The sequence below is a fragment of the Peromyscus californicus genome, unplaced genomic scaffold (assembly GCF_007827085.1).
Source record: "Peromyscus californicus insignis strain IS unplaced genomic scaffold, ASM782708v3 Scaffold_17__1_contigs__length_78620276, whole genome shotgun sequence".
In the NCBI taxonomy this organism is placed as follows: domain Eukaryota; kingdom Metazoa; phylum Chordata; class Mammalia; order Rodentia; family Cricetidae; genus Peromyscus; species Peromyscus californicus.
In genome coordinates, this window is record NW_026294469.1 from 10537281 (window position 1) to 10562170 (window position 24890).

At 41.7% G+C, this 24890-nt stretch overlaps 1 protein-coding gene across 1 annotated transcript in view; it reads left to right on the forward strand.

Moving 5' to 3' along the window:
* Dsg4 (desmoglein 4) overlaps positions 1-24890 on the forward strand; it is a 57764-nt gene that overhangs the window by 15043 nt on the left and 17831 nt on the right. The window contains exons 2-6 of the mRNA XM_052742749.1: positions 14711-14753; positions 18275-18323; positions 19746-19877; positions 22563-22718; positions 23039-23183. Coding sequence (XP_052598709.1) covers positions 14711-14753; positions 18275-18323; positions 19746-19877; positions 22563-22718; positions 23039-23183 — 525 coding nt within the window. The remainder of the gene's footprint in view (positions 1-14710; positions 14754-18274; positions 18324-19745; positions 19878-22562; positions 22719-23038; positions 23184-24890) is intronic.

Consider the following 24890-nt stretch of genomic DNA (forward strand, 5'->3'; position numbering starts at 1 on the left):
TATGTTATCTGTCCTTTTGCTTCCCAAAGAGAACTTGCCATGGGGGAAATCACATTAGAAAATTTCTGTATCATTACTTCAAAAACCGGAAGTGTTAGAAGTTCTCACTGTGTTTCACATGGATGTGTGAGAGAGGGGTGTTCTGCTCTTTTGGAAATAGGAAGATAATACACAAACAATGATAAACTACCTAAAGCATCCTCAAAATTCAAGGAGCATCTTTTTCTAAGAAAGTACCACTAGTTTGATGTCAGATATACATATAGTAAAGGACTTACTAAAATACCATTCTGCTCATAAGAACAACTACCAAACTTAAGAGTTTAGTAAACTCTGATGTAGCTGGAGTTTTCCTGGTCCTGCCTGGCCCATGGTCAGGACAAATTTCTCTCACCCGCCAGTCCCACAGCCACTCAGACCCAACCAAGTAAACACACAGAGACTTACACTACTTACAAACTGTATGGCAGTGGCAGGCTTTTTGTTATCTAGTTGTTTTTTTTTTTATTAAATTAACCCATTTTTATTAGTCTATAAGTTGCCACGTGGCTCGTGGCCTTCCGGTACCTTACATCTCGCTTTTCATAGTGGCGGCTGGCAGCCTCTGCCTCACCCTTCCACTTCCCAGAATTCTCCTCTCCTTGTCCCACCTAAACTTCCTGCCTGGCTACTGGCCAATCAGCATTTTATTTACACAGAGTGATATTCACAGCACTCTGAAGTATGGAAAAGTCATTTTTAAGGTGTAACATTTGGCTATCGACTATTTTCACCTTCACATGTGCAGCTAATACTGAAAAGTAGCTGCTATTTAGAAATCTGTATTGGCTTTGAAGCAGGAGGTGGAATTGGTTGCCTATCTTTGGCCTGTCTGAGCTATCAATAAAACAACGGTTGCAGAGGAGGAAGAGAAGAGGGACTGGATTCTAAGATTTCCACAGGACTTCAGGCACTAATATTTCTTGCTCTGTCCCTGCCATGCCTGGAAGTCCCCAGGAGAAAGAGAATAGCTGCTCTTTGTCTGTCTGTACCAAGTGTCGAGGCCACACTTCATCTTTCAAGATTGTCATTGCGGATCTGATCCCAGAAAGTGTTACTGTAGTTCTTGGGGGATCTGACTAGTTCCCAAGAGTGTGTGTGTTGTTACAAAATGAGCAAGGCTGAACTCTGACTCTTATTTGCTTTGTATCTTCTATATGATACGTCCCTCCCCCATGAGGCCATTGGCCATGTTGTGAATCACCAGAGATCCTCATCAGAAGTCACACCAATAGGCTCATTCAGTCTTGTACTTATCAGCTTCCAAAACTGTATAAAAAATTAATCTCTATTTTTACTGTATCTAGCCCTTTATATTTTGTCATAGCAACTACAATAACAAGACTGATATATGGTTATAAGTAAAAAAATCTCTAGATTCAGGTTTCAGGAGACACTAAGCTCAAGAGTTACAAATGTAGAAACACAGCCAAACTATCTGGCACTTCCTTCTGTTGCTTGATTTTTTTCAGAACTCATTCTATCAATTGCATTTGTGAAGACAGAAAACCTTATGTATCTTTCAGAAGAAGAGAACATGTAAAATACGTCTGTCCATCGGACATGTAGACAGCAATAACAAAACAATTATATTTTCCCCTGTGAAAAGCAATGTGACACGAATATCTAAACTGGTTACATTATTCTTTCAGAAAAGTAGAATCACCCTAATTCAATATTACCTGGATGAAAAAAACGGAACTACTGCATTAACTGGCTAAACAGCAGAAATTTGGACGACCCACGTCAATGAGACGCAGCAGCTTACGTTACCTCAGGGTCTTCTTGAAGTAGTCACAAATAGAAAACCATTGCTGCAGTCCCTTTCTCTGTTTGTTCCCTTGGTTTCTTTTCATGTTCTGGCTGACCTGTGGTGTGTAGCCATGAGTTCTGCAGAATTCTCACATTCTGTGGTGGCCTAGGCCTTCAGCAGGACCTCTGCAGGTCCTCGTGGCAATCAAGTCGTACGCAGCCTGGCAAGAAGGTTTAGCAGGTAAAGGTGCTTGCCGCCAACCCTGACGACCTGAGTTTGCATCCTGGGACCCACGTGGTAGAACGGCAGACCTGACACCCTCAGGTTGTCCTCTGACATCCACATATGTGCCATGGCACACACATGTACATACAGGTACACACAATTAATTAATATAAGTAAAATAACTTACAATCTTAAGTCTCCCATATTTATTTTTGGTTGCTATCCCCAGAGCACAGTACTTGAATACTGAAATTTCTAAATATGCTCCAACAGCCTCTGATATTCCTTTTCTGATGAAGACCAAAAAAGGCTTTCTATTCAGGAGCCACGGTGGCCAGAAAATAAAAGAAAGGTGCCTGCCGTATTTTATCTAGATGTCCATTAACTTGAAACACTCTTTATATTCTCCCGTGCTTCTATGATTCAAATTTTAGGCAGCTTTGCATCTTAAATTTCTGAGATACAAAACATTTGTATGTGTGTTGACACTATGTCTTTATGGCTAGAAACACGTATCCGATTATTAGCCAAGGGCTATCCCACATGCACTAACACAAATTCTCACTGTCTTTCTTATTTCAAACTAAACCAAATACTTTGTGAATTAACAATTTTCAAAAGGCTACAATGAAGGTATAGCCAATGAAAAAGTTGACATAGTGTGTTAGAAAGAATCATTTCCACTGTTTCTTGCAAATGGTCTCCAGTCCACAGCATCATGTGGACCTCCTCCACACTGAGAATCAAGAGGCGCTTCCCCTGTGCCCAAGCGTCCACAGTTCATTGCCATCAGTAACAGGCCATACATATTGTTAGTGGAATGTGGGTACTACTCTAGTCTGGATAGAACCATGAAAGCCCATTTCTACATAAATAAATTATAAAAGAATCTCTTTAAATGGTTACTTATTCCTCCGTGGTTTGCTTTAAGGACCTATTAAAACATGAAACCATGGGTTAACAAATCACTGGCAAATATTGGTTGCACTGCTATTCTAAAGATTACTCCAAACACCATGCCAATCCAAGTGCATGCTCTGCTATTGAAACACGCTGAAATGAATTATAATTTAGTGCTGATTTCAAGCCAACTTTTTTTGCTCTTTCAACTCTTTGTTGAGACAGTACAGTTTGTACTCTGATTAGAAATCATTTTTTAAGGTTTTATTCTCCATAGCACCTACCATCAAAAAACCCTGGGGCTATCTGAAGAAGCATTTTAAGACTGATGTGAGCTTTATTTGTTCACTTTACGTAACTTTGAATTAGGCAGATCCTCTAAAAATTGAAGCTTCTCTTTGATAGGGATCTTCAAATACTGACTCTTTGTAACAATTCATTTTTCCCACTATGCAAACAAAACTAAAACTCCCTGTTATCTTTCCCATAAGAAATTCAAATATATAATTCATTTCTCTTCTTTTGGGCACACCACACCAACCTTCTTATTGCCTGCGCTCTGTCCTATGCCTCCAATTTTAAAATGTTAAGCTAAGTTTCTTAAGAGACCAAGGACTTTTAGAGACACTCCTGTAGTGTAGTCTGTGAGTTACAGTGCCGGGAACCTAAGACACAATTTCCCTTTGAAACTCTCCAGCCAGTGTGGATTAGCAATTAGAGACCATTTAACTGCATTTTCTTTTCATGTTTGTCAGAGTAGCTGCCAACCTGCATTTCCTTTTTATTCATTAGAGACTCTCACTCCATTCAAGGTGTATCCTCACAAACAGGAAAAGAGGAATTAAAGAGAAAAATGACATCCAAATGATCTGGATACTACTTTGGTGTTTGTTTTCTCCTAAGTCAACTAATTTCTAAGTTCAGCTTCTTAATATGCGTGGTGATTTAAAACACGTTCCTCATTTGTGCTATTTACTTTTACTTAGTCGGTTGGCTTGAAATTGGCACCAATTTCTCACACAAATTCCGTGAGCAATAAGAAAACTAAGTTTCATAAGCATTGTATCATGGAGGTCCATCTCTGGAAAGAAACACACTGGTACCAGTTAAGTCAGAGTCTCTTCAACTTAACTGCCTATTCCTGGAAATCTTTAAAATTGAGATTGTCTTTCAACCACGGAACTTAAGAGGAAAGCAGAAACCACCAGAATGAAAAGAATTTCATGACTCTGTCTCCCCTTCAGTGTCTCCTGCCTGCTTCCTTCTCACAATGCCCTCTGCTAAAGGTTCTATCAGTTGAAGCTGATTGTGTAGTGGCCATGCCGTGTGTGTGTGTGTGTGTGTGTGTGTGTGTGTGTGTGTGTGTGTGTGTGTGTGTGTGTTGTTGGTCTATGTAATTTTGCTTTTACAATGTTGGCAGTCAGAAGGAGCCTTCTAATTTTATTCGCCATGATGATAGGCCCTAGCATTTTAATTATTTTTCATGTTGTGAGTAATTTATTATTCATTGGGTATCTTCCCTGTAAATCTTGCCCTCACTCTGTAAGATTTTTCTTTGGTGTCCAACAAAGGGTTTCATTGCAATAAGAATCAAGGTGTGTCTAAGTTCTTACCCAGAACCCAAACAATGCCAGCCTTCCAGACCAGCCCAGGAGTTTGGGGTGGAGAAACAGAGTCATTAGAGAATATCTTCATCCCTCTGCCCAGAGAGCACCACAGTTATCACCCATGCCCTCCTGACAGGGCATCTCCACGCACATCCTGCTGCAGAGCCTAATTTGGGATCTGCAAGATCAGGACTAAAACTGACTCTTGCTGGGCTCAAGGGCAAGGAAGACTCAAGGAAATGGATTGGTTTCTCTTCAGAAATATCTGCCTCCTGATTCTGCTCATGGTAAGTGAAAATTGAGGTCCTGGAAGAAAAGGTCCAGCCTTTTCTATCCACCTCCAGCTTTCTACATGGACTTTCTTGTTTTTAATCTGCTTTCTGCAAAGACAGAACAAGGAGCTAAGTCTCTGTAGGTCCCCCAAGACCTCTCTGTAGCATGGGGGACTGAATGGAATGAGAAACAGGGTGAGTACGGTGCTGAATTAGATTAACTCAGCATGACATCAAATCAGAGTTAACACTAGGGAATTTCTAAAGTTCATAATTGGACATAAAAAATTTTACATTCTCTTTCACTTATACTTAAATTAGACAGATTGCTATGAAAATTCCAAGGGCTTGAAATTTGAAGGGAGCTAAAGTTTAACAAACCCAAATATTTACCTGTGAGTTTCTTGCAAAGTAGAGGATTGTCAACTATGTCAAAATTACGTTGCAACTACTTATGAAATGTTTAAGTCAGATTATAAAAACATCCCTACAGGCTAGGAAGGAAACATCTAAATGATCTATTTATTTAGAGTAGATACTGTTTTTAACTACTTCCGTCCTACTCTGTGGTGGCTCAGGTGTGGAAGACTTCCCACCATGCAAACCTAGCCAGCATCCAAGCCTGGAGAGAAGAGTGATAACTACCTCTAATTCCATGTCTGTAGAAAAGCCAAGGTTGGAGTGGACAAGCCATTAAACTATTGTCAATTGGAAAATTTTGTTTGAAGACTCGATTAAGACAATTAAGACAGGACCAGATTTAAATCAACTGATGATCAAGTGACGGAGCTGGTCAGTCAAAGTATATCTTAAAAATAAGATAGAGAGAAGGGGGAAAAGCAGATTTTTTTCAAAGAAAATCAAATACTTGGCTGTCTATCAGTCTCTCAGAAATGTCCACATGTGTGGCTCTGACAGAAGCTTGCAAAGTGGCAGCCATGCTGTTTTCAAGCAGTGGAATTATCCAGGCTCATCGGAACATTGTTTTCATCAGTCAGGGCATCCAGGCAGGGCTGGGAGTGGTGGGAACGCATCCCTGACAAGTTGCCACAGTAAGTCATTCTGGAGTCTACATTAAAGTGGACTGCAAATGTGGCACAGGTACCAACTCTGCCCAAGGGCACACAGCCCAAGCTTGACTGGAGCAGGAGAACAGTGGTAGAACACTCCATCCTCCATTTAGGAGATAGATTATTAAAACATTTCTTTAAAAAATTAGTCTAGAAAATACTAGGTATCAGTGCAATGCCCTGTTGCAATGGCCAGTAAAAATAATAATAATAATAATAATAATAATAATAATAATAATAATGAAAAGGGGACTGAAAGAAGATTCCAGAAGCTACTGGGTACTTCAAAGCTAGAGTCAAGTGTCAGTATGTCCCTCTTGCTACAATTTTATGGACTATTTTCATGCTTTCTTTGTAGTATAGTTTTTTTTTTTTTGTCATGGGAAACTACACCTGTCAAGATTTTAGAAGTAATGAATAAGCATTCAATCCAGCTTATTGCTTACTGCACAGGCATGTTTAATGGTAAAATTGTTTAATTGAAGAGTTCATTTCTTTGATCTGGAATAAGTATCATAATTCAGGTTCTCAGGATATGACTTGGGTAGTGCTAATTTATTGCTCCCTGGTAATCTTTCTTTTTTTTTTTTTCGGTTTTTTGAGACAGGGTTTCTCTGTGTAGCTTTGCGCCTTTCCTGGAACTCACTTGGTAGTCCAGGCTAGCCTCGAACTCACAGAGATCCGCCTGGCTCTGCCTCCCAAGTGCTGGGATTAAAGGCGTGCGCCACCACCGCCCGGCGCTCCCTGGTAATCTTAATGGTCATTGAGGCTGAATTCTTCTTCAATTGTAACGAAGACTGAAGTTTTTTGTGTTTGACTTTCATGGCAACTGTGGAGGATGTAATCTCTTAAGGATTTGCAACATCTCCCTTAAGATATCAATTGCTAATGTCTACAACTGGAAAGTAGAGATGTCTAGCATGTATCAAGACAGACAATTGCAAATGACTGAAGAGAATCTATATGATATTATATGAAAATAGGTATCTTCCTAGTTGTCTTTAGTTTCTTGCTCTTGAACTCTGTCCCTTTTCTCATCAACTAAATCAAAGACTGTCTAGGGCATCATTGTAGCTTACACTTATGAGGGCGTGGCAACCTCTCAGGGTTACTGGCACTTTGTGTCAGCTACTTCTCAACCACAAGAAGTACTTATGGCAAGGTTTTGATAGATAGGCAATTAAAAGTACTCAAGAGGTTTCAGTGGGATGTTTCACTTCATCACAAGGGTGCTTTGCTATTTTTCTCCTAAGGATATTCATCATGGTCTTCTGCCATAAACTGGATGGGGGAGGTGAGAAACAATTGACACTGTCAGAAACTCGGCTGTCTGAGGTTTGAGTCACAGTTCCCTTCAAAGAGGCTGTGTAGCTTTGGGAAAGCAATCTGTTCTTCCAGGGCCTCATTGTGCCCCATGGAGACTGTGCACTTAGACATGATGTCACTAAGTTGCTTCCACAATAGAAACTCTGAAATTCTCTAATTACTGCTACTGGTAAGTTATCCAGTAGAAGTTCATGTCTTTCTACGGAATTCAGTTTTCACAAATTTCCTGGAGAATTGAAAGAGGTGGGCAATGCTATACATTGTATACATTTTATTAGGCAGGAATCACCAGAGGCTGGGCAGTTATTAACCAAATGAGGCCTGTATTTTATAGCGCTAATAAGATAATAAAAAGTAGCCATTGATCAGATATGAGTTTCTAATCCACATATGGTGACCAATCATTCTACAAATGAGATGTAAACATTCCAATCAAATACCCTGGTTCTTGGAAAGTAAAATATGCAGGTGATGATGCAGGTGATGTTATCTTACCCTAAGCTGAAAACAGGCATTAAAATTTAAAAGCATACTTAGAACTAACCTAGCCTCATTAATTTAGTCTTCACAGTAAGCAACATTATTTTGGTATATAGAACCCAACTGATCTTTTCAAAATTGGCATACAGACTTTCAGAAGTACAATGGCAGGTGGGAAAAACACATTGTCTAAATTTTCCTTTGTACTAGATAGCCATCCCTAGAACGCATTAGATGATTGGCTTCAGTACTGACTGTTACAGAGGCTGTTAACATCCTCATCACACCACAGACTGTTGGGACGAAATCTGATCTCTTATTTTGGTAGTGGTGATGGTGATGCTGGTGTAAGTGGTTGAAGACTTGTGTATAGTGCATATATTGTATAAGCCAACTGGACACTTTTATATTTTCACCTACAAATGATTGCATACTTTGTGGCAGGAATTCTACATCAGAATAATCTTTATATCCTAAAAGATACCTAGTATTACTACCATACTATAATCTCTAGCTTTAGCACAGCTTCCTCAATAGTATCTACCTAGAGAGAGAGTTGCAGGACAAAAATCCTCCCCTAATCCCTTGAGCACACTGGCCAGCCAGCCTATGTGAATGAATGAGTTCCAGGCCACCTGAAAGACTCAGAAAAGAAGGAGGATGGAACATGTGAGGAACAAAACCCAGAGTTGACCTCTAACCTCTGTGCACATGCACCCATACCCATATGAATATACTATTATACTATGTACACACACACACACACACACACACAGAGAGAGAGAGAGAGAGAGAGAGAGAGAGAGAGAGAGAGAGAGAGAGAGAGAGACCAGCTTCAAAAATATTTCATGGCTTTTTAGACTAAGATGCTTTTTTATTTTTAAAAGATACTCTTCTTCCTTTAAGAACATCCTGCATCCTAAATACCTGGTTTTATGGTTCCTTCCTAAAGCCTAGATAAGCCAGGGAAAAGTTCTTTATGGTACAACCAAACCGTTGACTGGGCTGTGGTCATGTGTCCTTCCGGTTCCCAGGTGCTATTGCAGCTGGAATTCCCCGCTGACACAGACCAGTTCTGATGATAGGCTGTGAGATGGGAGTAACCAGCATAAAGCCCTGGAACATTACTTGCATGAGAAATGTTTGCCCTTCCTTTCTACATAGAAAATTACATGGCTTACAAACGAAAAGGCCAGTACTTGATATACCTTCAATTACAAACAAAAGTAGTATAATTAGGCTTGAACTTGGCATCTCTACCATGTGCCTAGGAAGATGGTAACTGCTTTACTCAATAATTTTTATGAGCATTATTTGAGGAAGAACTGCTCATTAATAAGTTGGTTCTGGATGTACAAATGACTCCAAAACTGACTTCAAAAAGACAAGCCTTATTCAGTAGCTAATACTTTCAATAAAAAATAAAATGCAGACTATAAGGGAATAACGTATTTTAATATTGCAATGAGCCCAGGTAATAATGTTCATGCAAAAATCACCAGATAGCCTGGGAACAAGAATGAGAAGAAAACATCAGGCCAAGAAGATTTTTCTGGTATTTGCTAAAACTAGATGGGAATGAAATATTGTATATTTTACTATTCCTTTGGAGTTTAATGTTAGAACTTGCCTTGCATACAAAAGACATTGCCCTGCCATTTACTTTTGTCAACAAAACGTGTTCAGTGAATAACTAGATTCAGTTTCTAATATGCATTCTAGCACACAACGTTAGCACATCTCCCACCCCCTCACTGACAGGCAGCTGTTATACAGATAGTGGGCTTCACAAGTGAGCTTGAATGCCTTAAACTGAGGTGAGGTCTGCCATGGTGTTGTCATTCTGTCACTTTACAACAACAAAACATTTTACAGTTGCACAGTTATTTTAAGATAGTCTGAAAAGTGAATGCATGTTTCCCTATATTGGAAATTTTTTTTAAAAGGCTCAGGACAAAAAAAAATAAGCTAGAACTTATAATTCAGACTGTCTAAGGTTAAATCCAATACTTCAAGACTAAAATTCTTTCAATTGCACTAAAATCCACCTTCTCCACACCTTGGGTATATTTCCAACCCTGAACAAGCTTTTTTTTGTGATGTTTAATACATTCCAGTGTCTGTTCTGTCTTTATTGCCCCTCTCAGCCTTATTTCTCATTTCATTCTCATAAGTCAGCACAGATATATGGGAGACACCATCACATTGCCTGAAATGTTTCCTTCCATAGATTCAATTTAGTATAAAATGACACCTACAAAAGAAGAGCAGATGAAAAGTGGTCTCATGGCTGGGGCCCACAGAAACTCAGTTAGAAAATCCACGTCTCTGGGTTATTTTGCTCCCTCAACAGCAGGTGCCTCTAATTCCCTTTTCTAGTGTTCTACTGTCGTCCTGACGACTGGTTCAGCCAGTTTGCTTGTATGTGGGAGGCTTTTAGGCAAACCTTCCAGCCAAGCCACATCAGAAGAGAATGCCTGGCCCACATAGACTCTGAAAAGGTGACTTTCCCAGGCAAGGGACTTCTCCAGCTCTCTGGGAGCCCATAGCTCTTCGTCACACCTTGAAGTCCATGCTGCTCTGCTACTTGGTAGAACTTGACAAGCTGCTTCACTTAGGGCTTCTTCCAAAGTACCCATTCATAGGTGCTTCCCTGGACAGTGAGGTGAGAGGCTTGGGCTCACATGCTGAGATCTTTCAGGGAGGCCTACATCTCAGTGGTGAGATCCAGAGGGAGGGATTGGCCACTGTGGTTCTCATCAATAAAGCTAACTGGACAGAGAGCCAGAAGCTACCACAGAGGCCTCCATCAGGCATTTCATGAGTGTTGTTAGATAACACATCTATCCAGACATCTGGCATTGTAGATGCCCTGGCTTTACAATGCAAAGGTCAGTGAGAGAAGAGGGACGTGGGGGGTATGGGCAAAGATCCTTGGGCTGCCCTGGATGTGGAGCATTCTTCAGTTGAGCTGGGATCTGTGAAGTGGACAAGAGGCACTTTGAAATCTCTTTGAACTAAATTCAATATCTAACTAATGTGGGAAATTTCAGCTCTTTGGGAATGATTAACCAGCACTTTTGCATATCAATTCACACCAGAACCACACTCTCCAGAGCAGAAGACCTCTTCCACTCTCCCTTCCTCTTCCCAGACATGCCTAGCATCCGGGCATCTGTGCTTTCCACATCTTGACTATTTAGATGAGGGCCTGAAGCAAGACGAGCTGGGGGACTTTCTGAAGTCACCTCCTAGCACAGGACAAAACCAAGACTCGGATTCTGCTCTCCTGTGTCTAAGACCCAGGAATTTGTCTCAAATGACAGTGCTTTGCACCAGATCAGACTACAGTTTAAGGTGCATCACTCGCTGTGGTATATCAATTCTTTAACTTTAAATCTATGCTGATTTAAGAGACTGGATAGTGGCTTGGTTACAGTCATCCTTAGCATTCCGACTCGCACCTTGGGACCTAGCCAATATGCAGGAAATCTTGGCCCGCTCAGGACCCTGACAAAGTCATGCGCTCATTGCTGTGGAGTCTTTCTGCACATGTGCCATGTCCCCTCATAAACGGGGAGAGGGGCAGCTCTCTCTCTCTTTCCCTCCCCCACATGAGGTTGCATCTGCACTTCCTCTCTTCCTGTTTCCCATCTCTTTTTCTCTTCTCTTCTTTTTCCTCTTCTCTCCTCAGCTCCCTTCTCTCCCTTCCCCCCAATAAAACTCTCCACGTGAGTGTGGTCTGCAGGGTGTCTCTCTTACCACGGCTTCCACCCTCTGTGACTGCCGCGGGACATTTTAAAAATACAGCATTCATAATAACAGTCATCAGTTCAAGAAGGTATTTTGATGAAGTACACAATCGCATTAGTGGTCTAAGTGCAAAATTAATTTTAAAAAAAATTGTTTTCTAGATCCTCAGCATTCATACATGTGTAGGTAGACCCATATCTTAGGAGAACATATATGCACACACCTCCTTTCCTCAAGTCAACATACCTGAGCATACCTTTGAACTTGAGCAATCAAGATAGTTCTTCTCCCCCAAATTTCCCTTTAAAAACAATTCACACTAACCACACCATTCACAGTAACCATTCACGCTTGACAAACAGAACTAAGATGCATTACAATGCACTTTAAAATTGTCTGGGAAAATAGACTGGGAGATAATCCCAGATGTGATGGTGGCATTGACCCAACAGCTCTTGAAGAATCCTTTGGAAGTAAAGTGGTTTTGAAAGGGTCAGCAAAACTAGGCAGCCACTCTATAAGACTCATCAGCTAATAAATCACCGTAAAATGTTTTCAAGTATAGATTGCTTTATAGATTTAGGTCATACAAATCAGAATACATTTAAAGAATTATCTAGGCATGGTGGCACAGGCCTATACTCCTGGCTACTAAGCAAACTGAGGCTTGAGGAGCATAAGCAGAGGACCATCTAAGCAACTTAGTGAGATGCTGTCTCATACTAAAAAGTACAACAGACCTGGAGCTACAGCTCTGGGCTGAACACTTGCCCAGCAGGCCCAAGGCCTGAGTGTCTGTCTTCAGTGATGAGAAGAGAATCTAATGATCCCGGCAAGGGAAAGATCCGGTGATGCTGTCTACACACTAATGTGAACAAATTCCCTAGACCTGCACATACAATTAAAGGATGAAGTCAAATAAAACATGATGTGAAGCTTGTTTAATTCTAATAATAGGCTTATCCAAATGAGTTTTGGAAAACGCCATCCATTTTTAGCCACACATTTCTGATCAACTTTTACTTTCTACATTTACTTCTCTCACATTAAAATCTCCACATTTGGGCATTGTCTGTGAATTATGCTGCTCTTTATAATTGTAAAGCTAACCCAATCAATCACCTCATCAATAGAAACGAGATACTGGAGTTCAGCGAAAAACAGAAAGTAAACAAATCCCAACTCTTAAAGCATTTAGTCATCTGTTGTTTTTCTAATGGATGATGTGAGCATCAAGTGACAGCAACATTTAGATTCCAGTTGCCCACCCTTAAAATGATACAATTTTTATTTTAAGCTTTCAACATTTATAATATGTACGAGTTTACCCTTTGCAACCGTGTGACCTTACAAGAAAAGATTTCAGCTGTCAGCCACTGTAGAAAGAACTGAGGAAGCACATCTTTCCTTCCAAATATTGTCAGGAATTCATGAATAGAAGCTGCAAAGGACAGCTGCAAGATAATGCGAGCAGTCAGTACATATACGAATAGAGCGCCTGGGGCACAAATAGATGGTACCAAAACTCAGAAAAATTAAAGCAACTTGATAAAGCAATACTAGATGATTCAAACACATCTTTAGGTGTTGAATAGAAATCAGCAGCAGCAGGACGGGGCCACATTCACTTGCTGTCCTAACACTGCATAGGTAGTGAATGGTAACCTCGTAGGCAGGCTTGGAGGCAGGGAGAAACCAGGGTGAGATTGTTTCCACTGCGAAGTGAAAATTACCCGGCAAATCTCCACTTGATTTATAAGCAGGACCCAGCAAAGACTCACTCTCACTGCTTTCAAGTTAAATTAGACTATTGGTTGATTACAGCTCTGAAGCGCCCAGCCCCGCTCGTCTTCACCAAAGGTGGGTGGGGATGCACGGTAATGATACTCCTGTGGTTCTGTCAGAGCCCAGATGGAATGAGGAAGAGAGGAGGGAAATGGACAAGGAAAGAGCCAAGGGAGAATGGGAGAAGATGGAGCAAAGAGACAAGGGGGATCCTGAAGATGAGGACCGAAGTTTTCGAGTGTAGAGGGGGATCACACGTGTGGTTAGCTGTGTGTTCGTGTATGCGTGTGAGGGCTACATGTGTGTTTGTGTGCAGGGTTACATGTGTGCATACGTGTGTTCACATGTGCGTTTGTGTGAGAGGTTACAATGCGTGTGTGTGTGTGTGTGTGTGTGTGTGTGTGTGTGTGTGTGTGTGTGAACATGGAAGTCAGACAACGCCAGGTGTTGTTCCTTTGATGCCTGCCACTTTTTAAGAGACGAGATCTTCCACTGGCCTGGAATTCACCAGGTAGCTAGACTCACTGACCAGCAAACTTCTAGGGCTCACCTGTCTCTGGTACCCATGTCACCACCCACAGGATTACAAGCCTACATCACCACACCTGGCTTGTAACATGGGTTTTGACATGGAATTGAACACAGGTTCTCAAACTTGGGAGGCAAGAGACTTAGCCACAGAGCCATCTCCCACAAATTTTCTAGGTAATGATCTCACACGCGGAGGTCACTGACCTAATGTTACTAAGGTGGGAATTGGATATGAGCTCTCCTCTGCTGTCCTCACAGTGGAGTGTGTGTGGTTCTTAGTTTCCCTAATTCCCCAGCGACCAAAATGAACAAACAGCTACTGTGATATACAAGGCAGCCACCAAGCAGATATCTACAGTATTCACTACACAGACCCTTACCACAGTATCACTGAGTACAAAAAGCTAATTGTAAATTTGTATGTATACTTTCAATTGTGTAATTACGTGTTTGAAAAAAACAAATGGAAATTGTCGCTCTGAACAGTAAGATTCTGTTTGATTTGAGAACTCTTCATTTTGTTCATTCTGTTCTTCCTTGTCCCAACATGTCTGTAGACTCTTCATCAGCTATGGAATAGTGGTTTCATTTCTGTTTTTCTTGTGTATGTGTGTGCACATGTGTGCGTGCGTACGTGTGTGTGTGTGTGTGTACGTGTGTGCATCTGTGTGTGTGCGTGTGTGTGTGTACATGTGTGCATCTGTGTGTGTGTGCGTGTGTGTGTACATGTGTGCATCTGTGTGTGCGTGTGTGCGTGTGTGTGTACATGTGTGCATCTGTGTGTGCGTGTGTGCATGTGTGTGTGCATATGTGTGTGTGTGTGTGTGTGTGTGTGTGTGTGTGTGTGTGTGTGTGTTTTACTAGAAATTGAACCTGGGGCCCTGAAGATGTTAGTCAAATGCTCTAACACTGGGTTACAGCCTCAGCCTTATTTCTAAGTTTCTGAACTCAAATGTTTCCCAATTCAAGAACACCAAAAGTCCTACCTCTTTTTCTTAGTTCTGTGTCTCCTTCTCTAGCATAGACCTCCAGAGGCTGCTACAGTCTCATTAGAATTCCCACATCCCTGATCACCACAAAAGATGTGGCATAGTGAAATAAAACCAATTATTCTTTGTAATGTTTTTCTGTTTTTACTGTATTTTTTCATTGTTTTATAAATTTATTGTTGACACAATGTAGCTGAAGTTTTCTCTAGTCCTGCCCAGCCCCACGGACCCTGCAACCGCTTATAAAATAATCACTCAAAAGCTTATATTAATTAAACTGCTAGCCAATAGCTCAGGCCTACCACTGACTAGCTCTTACACTTAAACTCAGCCCATTTCTGTTCATTTATATGTCGCCACGTGTTCTGTGGCTTTACCTGTTGCCTTTACATGCTGCTCCCTGGACGGCAGGCTGGCTTCTCCTCTCAGCCTTCCTGTTCCCACAATTCTCTTCTCTGCTTGTCCTACCTATACTTCCTGCCTGGCTACTGGCCAATCAGCATTTTATTTATACAGAGCAGTATCCACAGCAACACAAGTTCTTATATACTTGTATCATAAGATGGCCTCAAACTCACCATGTAGGCATGGGTGAAATTGAACTTCCAATCCTCCTGTCTCCATCTCCTGAGCATTCTGATAACAAGTGTGATCACCACACCCAGTTTCATACGGTGCTAGGAATCAAGCCAGGGCTTTGATTTAATAGTGTGCTAGGCTAGCACTCTATTGATTGAGTTATATCCCCAGTGCAATAACATATTTTTATATGTGATGTATGTGTACATCATTATAACACATTATATCATATATATAGCATATGTATTGATTTTTTCATTCCAGAAAGATATTTGCTCTCATGATCAAGTATCTCTTTTATCTGCACATTTTCCTCTGGTTTTGGTTTTCTTTATGCTGTCACAGATGGAAACCAGGGCATCAAAATACACAAAGTAAGTGCTGTACCATTGAGCTACATCCCCAGACCTGCCCTGAACTTCTAATAATTTATTCCTCCCCACCCCCTCCTCCTTTTCCTATCATTCTTTCTCCACAATACCCTTCTCCTATCCTTATTGATTGTATGTTTAGTCTTGGTTTAAAAAAAAAAAAAAGAAAAAAAAACTCCCATCTAGTTAACCCTTGAACTGTACCAGGCCTCTGACAACTTGTTGAAAATCGAATCCACCATTGCAATGTTATTGCAACGTTCCCCTCCTCAGTAACATCTTCTCTGACCCTTACAACCTGACACACACCATGGACAAAGTTAACAAGGACCCCTGCCTCAAGATCCCAAGATTCTCCCTGACTTCCTTCCAACCCAAGGTCATTAACTATTTCTGCTTTGCCTGGCTTCTCCTCACTCTGCTTCCTTTCTGTTCCTGCCCCTTCCCGCCTCTGCTTTTGTATCACAGCCCTCTGCTTTTGTATTCCTTGTACAAAACACAAAACCAAAACCATACATTCAGCACAGGTTCTGCTCTTTGCCTTACTTCTGTTATCATCTCCTTTTTTGACACAGGACTTCACATAACCCAAGCTAGCTTCTTACTTGCTATGCTGCTGACTAGAGCCTTGAACTCCTGACTTTCCTGCCTCTGCCTCCCACGATCTGGAACAAAAGGCATGTGCCACTACTACTGTGCTCTTTTTTTTTTTTTCTCAAATGACTTAGATTTAATCACCAGAAGCAAACTAAATGGAAAGCTTACAATAGAGAAGAGATACCTGTCAGTGCTTTTTGCAAACTGAGATGGAGCAGACTAGGGGCTGCCTTGCAACTTGATCCTTTGCAAACAAAGATGTCCACAGTGTTCCTGGAACTCTGGCTCAGAAAAGGGGAGACTCTTTTGTTTTTTAAAACCATTTCATTTTATGTTCACATTTCCTTCAACTCTGAATAACAATACTCTGTGTAGAAATCAGTTTCATATTTTATACTTGTCTTACTTAGGGTTTCTGTTGCTATGGCTGTGAAGAGACTCCATGACCACAGCAAACAAATATCATTTAATTAGGGAGCTTAGTGTCAGAGGTTTAGTCCATTATCTTCATGGCTGGACAAGATGGCATGCAGGAAGACACGGTGCTGGAGAAGGAGCTGAGACTTCTTCTACGTCTTGATCCACAGACAGAAAAAGGGAACTATATATCCCACACTGAGTGTAGCTTGAACAAAGGAGGTGTCAAAGTCCACCCCCACAGTGACACAATTCCTCTAACAAGGCCACACCTGCTCCAACAAAGCCACATCTCCTAATAGTGACGCTCCCTTTGGGGGCCATTTTCTTTCAAACCACTGCAGTATTTGTTGAAAACATTAGAAGTATGAATGAAAAGAAGGGACTCAGCTCAACATTTTACAATAGTATTCTCCTGCTAAATTTTGTTTCTCTAATCCCATCATTTTCTGCGGAACAATCCCCTGCTTTTGCATCTCCACCAATACATAAAGGCAAGCTCACATCACACAATCTCCTGACTCTTCCCTCTGAGTATGAGTCTCATCAGCTCTTTGCTAGTATCTCCATCCTCCATGCTTAGCACTACCTCATGTGTTCATGTTCCCTGTCCTCCTTAAGCAATTGCTAATTCTCAAGTACCACAACATTGAGCACTTCCCTTGCAACTTCCTTTCATAGTAATGGTGCATTTAAAGACAACTCTTTTGTCATCCCAAGACATTCCTTAACTCCAAATCTGTTATAAAAGGTACCTCATGACCTGCCCTCAATTGCCATTCCAGACCTTATCTCCATGGTGTTTCTAACTTCCTGACAATAAGAGTTACCATCACCCTCTCCTCTGAAACTCAGTGATTTAGCAGCTACGTTCTTGTCTTCTGGCTGAAAACAGTCTCCCTCATCAATTTCTCTGGTAAAAATGGCTTCCTCCTACAGAGCAATTCAAGTCATACCCCTCTATGAGACCTCCTTACAATCCGTTTTGATAACCTGAGTAGCCCTCCTCAGCCTTCCACTGAACCTACTGAACCTCTGTTGAAGCTAGTTTCTAAACTCATCGTATTGGAGATGTGTGTGTGTGTGTGTGTGTGTGTGTGTGTGTGTGTGTGTGTGTGTGTGTGTGCGTGCATTCACCCACGCAAGCAAGTGTGGAGATCAGACATCAACATTCTTATTTTTCAAAATAGAGTCTCTCGTGGAACCTGGAGCTCTCCCTTTTGGCTAGATTTGTTGGCCAACAAGCCCAGGAATCTACGTATGCCTCCCTAGGGCCGGTGTTATAGAACTTTCCCACTAACCTAGCTTTTACAGGAAGTGTGGGAACTCTGAACTCAGGGCCTCATCCTCGCACAGAGAGCATTTTACCTGCTGAGCCATCCCCTCAGCTCAGGAGTTAGCTTGTAAAGTTCAAAAGAATTTTAAGGACAAAAAGTCAGCTTTGAATGGCTTATCTTCTACTACCAATTGTATTTTACATTATTAACTGTGTGTATATATATATTTTAAAATGATAAAAGAATATCATAATTTTATAATACTGCTTCCTTTAAATTATACAAATGTATGCTAATATTTTGGCTTTTATTACAGGTGGTCCTGGGAGTAAACAGCGAATTTATTGTTGAGGTAAGGTACTTAAATGAAAAGCAAATTGGATCTTAAAATGCATCATGTATTAAAATATTAGAAACTGTAGCTATCTTGACAAAAAAAGTAAAAGATAGGACCTGGGTCAAACTGAAATAGCAACAGGAAGACCCCGGGTCCTGATTTCTGTGCTTGTAAGGCATGGTTTCCAGAGCTTGAGGTCTTCACAACCCCACTCATCAGACTGTGTTAGCAGCTTCTTTACAGATGTCTTAACCTACAGCAAAGCAAGTGAAGCAGAAAAGCCCTTTAAGATGGAAGAGGAATGTCACTGCAAAAGTACCACTGATGCCCTGTAAATGAAAGAAAGCTGCAAAGTTAAAAATTCATAAGTCACAACTAAACAGACCAGCAGAGAATCTACTTCCATTCAGAGAGGGATGGAATTAAGTCTAAGGGTCTGTACCTCCTGAATTCATCACCATCAGGAAATCCTCACCATGATTGTCTCAAATCACTGGAGAAAGTAAAGTCATGCTTCTAAGCTCCATTGACAAATAATAGATACATGGGACATTGTGGACAGTGGGATTAAAATGGGGGGTATAAACTCATTGGTTCTTGAAATAATAAACTCCATTCATGTGGGGCATCTGCTTTGTCCAAAAGCAGCATTCAAAGCCATAAATAAACATGACCATCTATGATCCAATAAGGATATTAAGACTTTTAGGAATAAATACACATTTAATTCCTTTACACATGCATACATGTATGTTCGTGATTGAAGTAGAATTGCTGGAGTCTTCAGTAGTATCAAATTCTTGGGTCAATCTATGGACAACAGCAACATAATACCACAGAAGGACAAACATCCAGCAAGATACAGATAAAATATACATCAGGAAATCACAGAATTCCCCACAGAATAGTCACCAGGACTGTGAATGCAGAAAACACTATAATTTACAATAACACACATAAATCTCAACTACAGTAAACCACTTATCAGTGGGAGAGAAGAATTCCTTCCCTCATTTTGTATGGGACATGTTCACATGGAGCAGTGACAGAGATGGGAAAGCCCAGTCAGAGATCAGGAAGGGTGGGCAAGCAAGGTCTTTACCTAGGGAGAAAGATGCGCTCAAGAAGATCTGTACCACGTGGTAGAGTGCAGCTATAGAGCACCAGGTACAGCTAATGAAACCTGTTCCCATAGGATCTTCTAGGGATATGAGACCATTGGATATCTGGCACAGTCAGGGGTGGGAAGGAGACCATTCCATATCCAGCACAGTCAGGGGGTGGGAAGGTTGTGTATGTCCAGAATGATAAATTAGCGAACCGATTCCTTTGTTTCTCAATTTATCATTTCCTCTGGACACATCTTACAATGTCAATAAACTGTCTCAGTGCAAAGTACCCTAACACTATGAGAAACATTGATCGTCTGTGCCTTAGGTAAAGGAACTAGATGTTGAAAATGGCAACACAACCTGGCAGACTGTCAGAAGACAAAAGCGGGAGTGGATCAAGTTCGCTGCTGCCTGTCGGGAAGGAGAGGACAATTCCAAGAGGAATCCCATTGCCAGAGTGAGTGATGGAGCCAGCGGGGTAGCCTGAGCCCATGGAGGGAGTGTGGCTCTTCTTCCTCGGGATTGTTGGCTGTGTTGGCCCACAAGGGTGGAGGGAGCCGAAGTGGGGAACAGGATTCGAACAGCTGTGGGTACAATGGAGACAGCTCTCCTAGGGTGAATCTGCTCAACTTTATTCCAGAGTATAGGGAATATAGGATTGGGAATGCTTGGGACAAACCCTAATTTGCATTAAGTGGCAAGCTCCTATCATAAGGCATCGGGGCCCTATAGCAAAGCTCCTGGCACAAGTTTTAGTTTCCATACGTGCAGCAGGGGAGGCTTCCAGCAGGAAACTGGGCCAAGGTCACCCTAGAGATAATTCAGGCATCCAGGCTGAGAGACAGTCTTCAGATAAGGTCAATCCTCTGGGCTCAGGGACTTCTCCAGATAAGGGCAGGTAGAGAGCAGGAAGAGTCCCCATGTCCCCAGGCTTTGGAAAAAGCTTCCAGACCATGATAGACTGCAACCTCTTACCAGCCACCAAGGCCTCCTAACAAGGAATCATTTGTAGTTGGAAAGCTCTGGAATATTTCAAGGATTTGCATGCAGCCTCTGCCGCCCAAGGAGGTTTAAAGGAGGCTGTCATTGGCTTGTATTGCTCAGACGTTATTTTTCTAATGTGTGTGTAATGCAGTACATGTGCAGATGCACTCATGTGTATGGGTAAACATGCAGATGTGTGAATGTGTCTATGAAGCCATTGGATGACTTCAGCTGTTCCTCGGTGATGTTCAGCTTGTCCTCAATGACCTGGAGCTCACTAATTAGGCTAGGCTTGGTGGCCAGTGAACCTCAGGGGTCTACCCATCTCCACTTGCTGTGCACCAGGATTACAAGTACATGCCACTATGCCCACACTTTTTTAATGTGGGTTCTGGGGATCGAACACTGGTCCTCATGCTTACAAGGCAAACACTTTACTGACTGGGACATATTCCCAACCCTAGAACACTATTAAATATCCCAAGCTGGGGATTGATCCACAACAGAAGGTCCATGGTAAGCCAGTCTGAAAGATGGACCTGTATCTTCACCCTGAGTGGAGAGACTTCCTCAGCTGCATTCTCACCACTGTCCCCTCTAAACATCACGAGTTTACGACAGTGGGAGATGGACTCCAGAGTGTCAAGGACTTTCCATGCTGGTTAGTTTTAGAACGTAAGGGAGTCACTGAAAATGCAAGTCAAATCTCTAAACCCTAAAACTAAGTCTTTTTATAGAGAAAATTTTAATTACATTTGTATGTGTGCATGTGTGTGTGTGTGTGTGTGTGTGTGTGTGTGTGTGTGTGTGTGTGAGAGAGAGAGAGAGAGAGAGAGAGAGAGAGAGAGAGAGATTGAGAGAGAAGGCCAAAGGACAAGTGAGGAGTCTCTCCTTCCACCAGGTGGATTTTGGGGATCAAACTCAGCTCATCAGGCTTGGCAGCCAGTGCATTTACACAGGGAGCCATCTCACTAGCCTTGAAACTCCAGAGTCCCAACAGGCCTCCACAAGCACAGGCTGGCAGTAAGGAAGAAAGGCTATAGGAAGAATACGCACTTTCTCAGTCCATGAAAGCTGGAGGCCTCTTCCTTCTGGGCATCTTGACCCTGGACCTTCACCAAAGTCAAGGAGGATGGTCCACCAAATCCCTTCTTTACAGCTTTAGGCTGAACAAGTGTCAGCAAGGGTGTCGCACTATGCAAGAGAGAGACATTCTCTCCTAGGAGTCCAGATCTGAGAAAACCTTTCCAGATACTCTTTCCATTTAACTCATCACTAGTTACAGAGTGGTTGTGTAGCTTATGTTACAAACTCAATTTTCTTTGCTTTGGGGGAATTCCTAGGTTTCCTTCTATGTAGACAAGATCTTTAGAACTAAGCGAACCAAAGATGTATTCCCAGCTGACTTGAATCATGGTGTTTAGGTAATAAATCTTAGGATTTTAACATATATTCTCATCTGCAGTATAGAGGTAAGATTCCAAAGTGCAAACAGTTTAAGTTTATGATCAATGGAAATAAAAAACTATTAAAGCAAAATCCATATGGCAGATTATTAGCTATACCATCTATTGGTATAAGAGTAGCACAGCAGATTTATATATATATATATGATATTTTTGTTGTCTCCAAACACCACTTTTTTCTCCTGATTTTCTTCACTTATATATCAATTTAAGTCTCAAACTAAAATCTAATCAGAGTAATACTAATATAAACCAAATTTTTTCTATTTATTTTATTAATTTTCTTATTTATTTTCCAAAGTTTCCCCTCCCTCCTCTCTTCCCAATTACACACACACACACACACACACACACACACACACACACACACACACACACACCACTTATTTAAAAATTACATAAATTAAAAAAATCAAACCACTAGAGATTCGCTTATTTTTCTCAGACTTTCTAGGCAAGCAAAATCAGATCATTGACAGTAAACATCAACTATGTGTGTAGTTCAGGCACATAGTCATCAGGTAAGAATTGTGCACACATACATACACTCTGGTATAATTCTGTAATGAGCCTATGAGCTAAGGTCATCATGTTCTCCATAGTATGGAGCTTAAAGAAGGTCGGTTATGATGTTCCATCTCAAACAACACTGCACCTAAATTAGGTCCCAATCATAGTCATTTCTCTTACAGATTAGATCAGACTGTGAAGTGAGCCAGAGGATAACATACCGAATCTCTGGAGCGGGGATTGATCGGCCGCCTTATGGAGTGTTCACCATCAACCCTCGGACAGGGGAAATTAACATCACCTCAGTGGTGGACAGAGAGATAACCCCACTGTTCCTGGTAAGTCCCAGCAGCTTTTATTTGTTTGTGGTATTTTTTCCTCCTTTTCAAGAAAAGAAAGTAAATCAAGTCTGTGGATGAAAAGAAAATAGAATGAAACAAGTGAAGGGCTTGAAAGAAAGAGAAAAGCCTGAGAGAGCCAAGCTGGTGTCCCATGTGTTACGTCTGCTTAGGAACAAGTGATAGTTCAATGGCTAGGTTCCAGTATAGTCTGAACTTGGGGAAAACGTTATTTCTTGGTGTGTTTCTTCATGTATTTGTAAGCACATTGCTTGATTTGCCTTGGTGGAGAAGGACAGCCTTTCTCTGACTTTGCACAGATCCATTGTCGTGCTCTGAACTCACGAGGGGAAGACTTGGAGAGGCCTCTGGAGCTGAGAGTCAAAGTCATGGATGTGAACGATAACCCCCCGGTCTTCACTCAGAATGTGTACACAGCCAACATTGAAGAAAACAGCGACGCCAGTGAGTGGACCACTACCCTTTCACTGCATCACGTCTGTTCACTTCCTCTACTCAAAAGCTTTGGAAGATGGAAATGCTGGCTTACTCGAATATCAGAAAAAGCCAAGCTCCATTTTCAATAAACCCCAAACATTCTAACACAACTCAAATGCAAACATAGACAGTTAAAATCCTAGCTATCTTCTTATTCGTAGATGATTCTTACACGGGCAGTTGAGCCAGTGATCAGTATTGGTCTCAGAAATGGGTGGGTTGACTTCATCTGAATGTGAGCTGAAGAAACCTGAAACCACCACAGACTCCATTCTGATCTGTGGCTGGAGAGGTCACAGCTGAACCACACTAGTGAGCTGTGGTGCAGGGGCATTGTCTCCGTCAGAGCCACTACTGAGAGCATTCCTGTGTTCAGGCCGAAAGTGGCATTCTGTTCTCTCCCTCTCTCCCTCTCCCTCTCTCCCTTCCTCACCTTCTGCCTTTTCTCCCATGTTTTCCCATCCTGTGTAATTCCAAGTCGCGTGCCTCCCCTAACTTTCTTTGTCTTCCTTTTTTCTTTCTTCTTACTCTTCTCTGCTGTTGTTACTTTCCTCTCTCTCCTCCCGCGTTACCTGCTTCCACCTCTGCCCAACCCTCTAGTATTCCTCCAGCCTTTCAATTCTGCACCTGACATTATACCTCAAAATGCACGCCAGAGTCTATCTTCGCAAGACTGAGAAGAAAAGAAAGGCAGATCAACACAGGTGTTCTGAACACGCAGACTGAGAAAGCATGGAAAGGGAGAAAGATTTTGTCTAAGGGGCACAAGAGGCAGAGGGAGGGGGAGACTCCTTAGCTTCCTTGCTGGCTTCCTCAGAGCCGCCTTGGTGAACTAAGAGGAGAAAGCCACAACTAGTCCTGTGCAACTCTCACCTCCTCCTGTGAACACAGCTTCTAAACAATGACCTGCAGGACCAGGCCACACCTCCATACGCTCTGAAGTCCTGGTGCCCCTGCCTTTTCTGTTCAAGGGCACCAAGATTCTCTGCAGTGGGGTCTTCACTTTGAGGTCGGGGAGGTGAAATATCTGCCAGTCCTGGAAAAATCAACCCTGTAGATGGACGATGACAGTGGGGATCGGCCACAGGGCCTGTTCTTTCTCTGCATGAATAATTAAGAATGCCTTATATTTCTCTGATCAATTATTCATTTTCGTAACTATATAGTTTTTATCTTGATAAGTTATCGTCTAGTGTAAACAGCCATAAATCTGTTATGAGTGACATTTAACAACATACATATTTGCCAGGTATCGGGGCACACGCCTTTGATCCCAGCACTCAAGAGGCAAAAGCAGGCAGATCTGTGAGTTCAAGGTCAGGCTGGTCTATGTGAGTTCCAGGACAACCAGGGCTCTATAGAGAGACCCTGTCTCAAACACACACACACACACATAAGCAATAAATGGGTGCAATGTTGAATTTAACTAAGTTATCAACTTCTTAATTAAGCAATTTAAAATAATTTCACATTTCACAAGGTCATGGCAAAAACAAATCTGATAAAATCACTTCCTTTAGCTTTATGATAGTCTACTAAACTTTTTCATATATTAAAGACCACTAGTGGGCTACTAACTTATCATTAACAGAATGAAATAATAACGAGTCAAGAGTTTCATGTGTGAACTACTGCTGTGTCTGTAACCACTGGTGTAGGTGATGGGACTCCCTG